Source organism: Nanorana parkeri, unplaced genomic scaffold, assembly GCF_000935625.1.
Source record: "Nanorana parkeri isolate BGI_ZX_2015 unplaced genomic scaffold, ASM93562v1 scaffold1984, whole genome shotgun sequence".
Lineage (NCBI taxonomy): Eukaryota > Metazoa > Chordata > Amphibia > Anura > Dicroglossidae > Nanorana > Nanorana parkeri.
The window spans coordinates 49632-57828 of record NW_017308252.1 but is presented as its reverse complement, the minus strand read 5'-3'; the positions used below and the strand labels follow the sequence as shown (position 1 = coordinate 57828).

The window sequence follows — 8197 nt, the reverse complement described above, 5'->3', positions numbered from 1 at the left end:
CCCCCCTCTCTCTTTCCCTCTCCCCCGCCCCCCTCTCACCTCCTGCCTCTTCCAGGCTCGGACCCGGGCTCAGGAGAGGGATCCAGTCCTATACGGATGCGCACTTCCCGAGCTTCATTTGACGAGAAGACAGTTCAAGCGCAACTACGCAAGGTACATTGCACTCCGCTGTCTGCACCTCCGAGGCTTGGGGGCCGCACGTTCCATTCTCGTACAACTATAAGGGAGAGAGACTATTGCAGTCCAGTCACCTCATAGTAGAAGCGGGCCGTCTCTGGTCTGTCCCTCCTAGACATTGCAGTCCTCTCTGTCCCTCCTATAGATGGAGGGGCATCGCAGTCTTCTCTGTCCCTCTATAGATGGAGGGGCATTGCAGTCTTCTCTGTCCCTCTATAGATGGAGGGGCATTGCAGTCTTCTCTGTCCCTCTATAGATGGAGGGGCATTGCAGTCTTCTCTGTCCCTCTATAGATGGAGGGGCATTGCAGTCTTCTCTGTCCCTCTATAGATGGAGGGGCATTGCAGTCTTCTCTGTCCCTCTATAGATGGAGGGGCATTGCAGTCTTCTCTGTCCCTCTATAGATGGAGGGGCATTGCAGTCTTCTCTGTCCCTCTATAGATGGAGGGGCATTGCAGTCTTCTCTGTCCCTCTATAGATGGAGGGGCATTGCAGTCTTCTCTGTCCCTCTATAGATGGAGGGGCATTGCAGTCTTCTCTGTCCCTCTACAGATGGGGCATTGCAGTCTTTCCTGGATGAGACCCTACAGGTAGAAGGTCATGTATGTTACCTGTCTGTTGGGAGGGGTTTTTAGTTCCCTTGTTTTTGTCGCCCTCTGGTGGGGGAGACTTGTCAGTGAACATGAACATCCAGGTCACTGTGTATCTGCTGGTCAGTATCGCAGTCAGCTGGACTTGTTCTGTAATGTTGAAGACGTTTCTCTGTCATCCGGTTGGTTTCCTCGGTTCTAGTGTTGGGGATTACTCGGTCACCTTGATCCAATCACCGTTGGGCCCATATGATGTGTCCAGGAGAATGTCTATTGTCCAAGCACATGACTAAGCACATCCCCATGATGACTGGATGAAGGTGGCTGAACTACCCGCGTGGGTCTAAATCCTGGACGATGTTCCTGTTCATTAGAATTGAGGAAACCACCAAAACTATGAAACGTTGTTATCACAGAACCAAAGTCCATTTGATTTATAATAATACATTTCGGCTATACATCTTATGCATGTGTTTCTTCTGCCACCCTGCAGTGTTGGTTGTCATTGTATTGCTGTGTCCCCTGCAGGATATTGAGTCCCACCTAAACATCACCCTGCAGGATCCGCTCTGCGAGTCTCTCGCCAATGGCGTCGTCCTGTGCCAGTTGGTGAACCACCTGAGGCCACGCTTCATCCCTTTCATCCACGTGACTTCTCCCGCTGTGGTACGCATACGCCTGCATTCCCTGACTGCCCACAGAGGAGGCCTTCCCCACCCGTCACTTACACCCACTTCTTCTCTTCCAGCCTAAACTCAACCCTGTGAAATGTCGCACCAATGTGGACAGCTTCCTGGAGGCGTGCCAGAGGCTCGGCGTCCCCGAGGTAAACCCAACATGACTTTTTAATTGTCTTGTAAAACAGAGTGGACAGGTCAGGGGGTGGGGGGGGGGGCATTGCTGGACAGGTCTCTGGGGCCAGATCGCTAATGCTATCAAAGCAGATTACGGTTGCCACCAACACTTACTGAGCCTTATGGTCAGTGACCACATTGATTCCTTAAAAGTTCCTATTGGCTACAAAGTTTGCCAATAGGTTCTTCCACCTATATGGCACCTCTAGTCATACAATCTCTGCCGTGTCTTCAGCCATCCAGTATACTGGTGTTGGTCATGAAGACATAGCTGGATGTACACTGGTGTTGGCCATGAAGACATAGCTGGATGTACACTGGTGTTGGCCATGAAGACATAGCTGGATGTACACTGGTGTTGGCCATGAAGACATAGCTGGATGTACACTGGTGTTGGCCATGAAGACATAGCTGGATGTATACTGGTGCAAAGGGCTGACTGACATTAAAGTACATGGAAAACACCTGAACCCGATCATTTGATGGGCTTGTGGGTCATATAGGTAGGTGGGAGGTCAGGTGTCCACCAAGTTTTGACCTTGTAGTGTAGTTTTGGTCTGAATGCTCATGTGTGTGCTGCTTATGCCTCGTTGTATTAACGTATCTGTTTTTATTTTTTGTTTTTATTTCTTTCTCCTCATTTCTGTCATTTTTACCTGTGACATCATCCCTCTGTCCGGTGACATGCACTGTGTAAATTGCATGTGTCGTCTATCCCCGCCCCTTCCTGGTGAATGCCCCGCCTCCTACCCTCACACCAATTCCTGGGTTGGGTCTGATTGGTGACCCCTTTTGTCGGCCACTTTTTCCTAAATGCTTGCCCGTTTCTTTCCCCTTCTGCATGTGACTCTTCCTCTTACCATCTCTTTCACCCTTTTGGCTGTCCACCATTAATCATCTGGGACTCCTGTATGCCTCTTCCTCCTGCTACATTTTCCTTTCCCCTCTCTGCTCTTGTCTCCTCTGCCCCTGCCTCCTCCGCCCTTCTGTCTCTATGCAGCGAGATCTCTGCTCAGCCTCCGACATCCTGGGAGGTAGGAGCCTGGACGTCATACAAAGGATGGTCTCCTCCCTGCTGCTGCTCCTCCTCTCTTCCCGTGACACTCCCACGAGCAGCCCAAGCTCCGCCCTCTCCGATGAGACAGCGATGTGTTCTACTCTCCTGCAGCTGCTCTCCCAACACCACGGCTTCCTGCTCTTCTACGCTCTGCTAATGCTGGCCCTCTGCGTGGCCTACAACAAACTGTCTGTCCTCTAGGAGACGGGCCATATAAAATATGGCTTCCCGAGACGCGACACTGTGTGTCTGTTGTCCGTGAAAAATGGGAGTGCGCCCTGTAGCGAAGTTGGATTTCTCACAAGAGCTGTTCACTAGGTTTAGGTTTTGTTGGATTTCAGGTTACACTTTAAACACTAAAGCCTGATTGGACACTACAGCCTCCCAAAATGGCCTTTCTGAAGAATTCCACCGTGGTATGCCAATGTCGGAGCGGTGGCCATATCTGCTCTAAGCTGCCATCTTGGTGCCGGGCACTATATCAGGTTGACTTTTGCATTAGGTGCCTTCTATTGTGCCTTTTTGGTCTGCTTGTTGTCAGGGAATCGCCATTAGCTGCCTTGAAAGGCCTAGCTTCGGTCGGCCAATGAGAAGGAAGCAGACCTACTGCCTTAGCAAATCATTGATGAATGAGGGCTCAGGGATGCTGATGCATTAAATTCTTTGGAATGTGATGCTTTTTTTTTTAATGTCCGAATGGATCCTTAACGCTCCACAACATATACTGAACTTGATTTCAGACGGCAAAATACAGGGTTGTCACCTTAAAACTGACTACCCCCGGGAACTTAAGACGAAGCTTCAATAGACGAGTATGATGAAAATTGGTGCATGACTTAAAGGCCACCCAAACTGGTTTAAAGACATACTGTCACTTGGCGCATAGCCCGCCCCTCCAGGCATGCATACGTAGCCAGGCCTACCCGCCTAAGCTCTAGTGTCGACTGGTCTCTGAGCTTAGATAGTGGTCACGTCATGGCACCTGCCCATGTGACAGCATTCAGGCCTGGGGATTGGCTACTCTGGCACCATGCAGTGACTTAAACTCTCTTTAAGGTTTGCATGCTTGCTAGCACGTTAGAGTAGGTGTTGGCTTCTGTGATTGTTAGCTTTGCCCCAAATTCTCAGTTCCACCCAACTTCCAGCCACTTAAAGGCTAAAGGACGGTTTCAGCTGACCCTGAAGTATTCTTCATTATAAAGACTGAAGTCATAGTTTGAAGATCTATCTGTGGGAGAGAGGGACACCTTCCTTATAGGCTTGTGGTAGGAGCTCGGAGACCAATATTGGGGCATTTTGGGTGGCGTTGATCTTGGCAGGAGAAAGTTTGAATGCATCTCATAGGTGGAGATGTCCCAAGATCCCCGGGTACTTGAGAATATTGTTTTGCATATTTTCATTCAGGTCTCCTCTGATTTTCTGCTATAGGATGTTCTTCTTCCTTACCAGAAATATCCACCAAAATGCATAAAACTGTCCAAATGGCGATAGTAGAAATTATTGGTCAGGACTGCCAGGTGTCAGATCTCCCCCGTGGAATTACTGGCTGCGCCTGTTAGGAAGACATTCCAGAGCGTCTCACTCCATTTGCTGTATTGTCTATAGTGTAGGCAAAACCCATCATAAGAGCCAGACCCCTTCTTAATCCATGGCCGTGGCAGGCACCATTTCAGTCCTGGTAAAGGTCATTATTGCCAGCAAAAAGACAGCACCTCAATGGGGAACACCTCAATGGGGAACAAAGTCCAAATCCCATTCGCACTGCCACGGTCTCAAAACCACAAGGTATATGTGGTGCCCAGGTGACCACATGGATGGCGCTGTGCAAAACACTAATAGTAAATAAAAGTAATTCACCGGCACACTCTTGAAGGGTTTTCAAAGTATTGATGTGTTTATTCAATACCCAATGTCACATACTGTCATACGGTGCTAACGTTTCGGGTCCGCACAGGGATCCTTCATCAGAGTGTCACAGTCGCTCTGATGAAGGATCCCTGTGCGGACCCGAAACGTTAGCACCGTATGACAGTATGTGACATTGGGTATTGAATAAACACATCAATACTTTGAAAACCCTTCAAGAGTGTGCCGGTGAATTACTTTTATTTACATAAATTGGGGGCACCTTAATGGGGAACACATCAATGGGGGCACCTTAATGGGGAACACATCAATGGGGGCACCTTAATGGGGAACACATCAATGGGGGCACCTTAATGGGGAACACATCAATGGGGGCACCTTAATGGGGAACACATCAATGGGGGCACCTTAATGGGGAACACATCAATGGGGGGGCCACCTCTTTTCCCCCAATACCAGCCTCCACTCTTCAGCAAAGGCTTCCTACAAGATTTTGTAGTACGTGTCCATTCAACCAAAAGCGCAGTCAGATATGTAGAATGAGAAGACCTGCTTCACCATTGGCTTTCTAATTCATTCCAGAGGTGAGCAGTTTGGGTTGAGGTCAGGGCTCTATGCAGACCACTTGAGTTCCTCCACACCAGACCATGTCTTCATGGAGCTGGATCTATGCACAGGGGACAGTCATGGTGGAACAGAAAATAACTTTCCCCAAAAATTTCTTTGTACTGTTGTACCCTTCACTGGAAACACTTCAACTCAATCATATGAGATTAGGGGGGGGGGGGGGTGTTCCTCAATGCAGAGCAAGTGAAATGAGGGGGGGGGGGCATTTTTTGGCTATTGGTCCTCTTCTGTCCTACAATCCACCATGTTGGATTGCACGAGGCTGACGTAGAGCTGCCGTTACTGAAGACTCTGTTGATGTGCTGGTGACTTTTTGGTGGTTTGTTCTATTGGCAAGCCGTGGTGATTGACTTTGGTGTGAAGTCAACTCTACAATTACCGGTAGGTCATTACACCATTAATCCTGCCCAACCATATGGCCGGTTTAGAGCCATTACCATACATGTGGAATTTTGTTTTAATCCGATGTAGGCCAGCCAGTGTATGTCACCTTTCATAAGAGCTTCCAAAGCAATAGCAGAACCTTATCCCAAAAATAACCCTAGCTCCTTGTTTTGATGCGTGTCTTCAGCCATGTGCCTTATGCAACCCCGGACTCTACATCTATACTGCTAGGAACCCAAACATTGGCCTAGAAGCTGGTGCCTACCTTTTCATATTGTGAATGCTTACTGTTCCCTATACTCGTCCTGTAAAGAGATCATCCTAAATACGGTCATCTTGTTGTCCATCCCCCCAATATTTGTGAAAGTGTTCAATTGGAAATAACCAGAGTCCATAACACTACTCCAAGTGGTGGTTCGGGTGCTTTTGGTCTGGCTTGGTTGGACATTTTCCTCTTGATTGCCTCGACCCAGTTCAGAACGGCCTTTCTCAACCTCTGTAACATGGAGGAACCCTTGAAATAACGTTTAGATCTCAGGGACCCCCCCTTAATCACTATTTATATATACACCTCATGGTGCATGGGTGTGGGCAATAAGTATCAATAAAAGAATGGCATACGCGGTGTATTTCACACCCGTGGCTGCTCCTATACAACAATTATTTTCAGGAATTCTAATGAAATGAATAATAATGACCAGAAAAGAAAAGCAGACGCTGAAAATTTGTAATGTTCCCCCCACAGTGGTGATCGGTGAAGAAATTCCCCATTATATTGATGGTCATTGTATGACCACCTTACACTGGCGATCAGTTGGTGAGGTGCCTTCTTACATTGGTAGCCAGAGGAGAATGGCCCCCTGCCATTACTTGTCATTGGGAGTAGGGCTACTCTATACTGGTGGTCATTGGGAGAAGGGTCCCCTTCCACTGGTTATCATTGGGAGGAGGGCTACTTTATAGTGGCAGTCATTGGAAGAAGGGCCCCCTTGTCATTGGGAGAAGGGCTACTTTATTCTGATGGTCATTGGAAGAAGGGCCCCCTTCCATTAGTTGTTGGGAGAAGGGCTACTTTATACTGGTGGTTAATGAGAGAAGGGCTACTTTATATTGGTGATCATCGGGATAAGGACCTCCTTCCACTATTTGTCATTGGAAGAAGGGTTGCTTTATACTGGTAGTCAGTGGGAGAAGGGCCCCCTTCCATTGGTTGTCATTAGGAGAAGGGCTGCTTTATATTAGTGCTCAGTGGGAGGGCTACTTTATACTGGTGATCATTGTGATAAGTACCCTCTTCCATTGGTTGTCATTGTGAGATGGGCTGCTGTATTCTAGTGGTCAGTGGGAGAAGGGCCCCCTTCCATTAGTTATTATTGGGGGGGGGGGGGGGCGGCTACTTTTACACTGGTGATCACTGGGATAAGGACCCCTTATGGGCCCCCTTCCATTGAATATCATTGGGAGAAGGGCTACATTATACTTGTGGTCAGTTGGAGAAGGGCTACTTTTATACCGGTTGTGATTGGGATAGGGGCCCCTTCCATTGGTTGTGATTGGGATAGGGGCCCCTTCCATTGGTTGTGATTGGGATAGGGGCCCCTTCCATTGGTTGTGATTGGGATAGGGGCCCCTTCCACTGGTTATCATTGGAAGAAGGGCTACTTTATACTGTTGGTCATTGGGTGAAGGTCTACGTTATACTGGTGGTCATTGGGTGAAGGTCTACGTTATACTGTTGGTCATTGGGTGAAGGGCCCCTTACAGTTGTGGAAAGATGATTAGGTAGAAGATGATTGGAGTCAGTAGTTGCTGCTCATGGAACCCCTTCCACCCTCTGGCAGAGCCCCGGGATTCCTTGGAACCCTGGTTGAGAAAGGCTGGTCTAGAAGGTCATGTCAGATCAGAGGCGTGGGTCTGTTCCAGAGCCATCACACTTCCCCCTGCAGGAACCTTGGGCCCCGGAGTGGTGCGTACCGGAACTCTTCATTTTGTAAAACACTAACGTGGATCCGGAACGCACAACTCAACCTGACTTTTGTTACACGATGTCAATTTGTTATAATCAAGCCGTAATTGTAACTGATTTCCCTTCTACAATACAGTGTGTTGTCATGATCATAGCTGATCATGTGATCATCTGGCACTGCCCTCTTTTATGATGTAACTATAGCTGCAGATGGAAGATTTGGTTCATAATTAAATTAGCCCTGAGGAAGGGAGAGTGGCCCCTGGGAATGCGTTGGTGCCATTCTACCTACGTCAAGTTTACTGATCTCTCAACAATGGCGCCCTTCTCGTGCCTTGGGGTCTGGCCGGTAGAAGCTCGCCTATTGTTCAACCAGGGCACCCAGCTTCCTTACCCAACACTAACATCCCCCCCCCCAAACAATAGACGTTCCATTTCCTATTAGCTGCTGAGAGGACTTCTCACTCACAGCTGAATTTTACAGCATTGAGAATACAGGAGGAGGAGTGATACTGAGTTCTTCCAGTTCCCTGGTACTCAAGCTTTAACATCTCTTCAGCCAAGTGCTCAGGCCCTCCGGCCATAGGGCCCCCGGCCATTACAATAGGGCCCCCGGCCATTACAATAGGGCCCCCAGTGACCTGATCAAAAACTTCCATTATGTGGCAGGAGACTT

The 8197-nt window shown here is 48.5% G+C and overlaps 1 protein-coding gene across 1 annotated transcript in view; it reads left to right on the top strand.

Moving 5' to 3' along the window:
• Positions 1–2891, top strand: part of LRCH4 (leucine rich repeats and calponin homology domain containing 4) — a 54419-nt gene extending 51528 nt beyond the window's left edge. The window contains exons 17-20 of the mRNA XM_018572268.1: positions 56–153; positions 1296–1433; positions 1516–1593; positions 2622–2891. Coding sequence (XP_018427770.1) covers positions 56–153; positions 1296–1433; positions 1516–1593; positions 2622–2879 — 572 coding nt within the window. The 3' untranslated portion in view covers positions 2880–2891. The remainder of the gene's footprint in view (positions 1–55; positions 154–1295; positions 1434–1515; positions 1594–2621) is intronic.
• The last annotated feature ends 5306 nt before the right edge of the window (positions 2892–8197 follow it).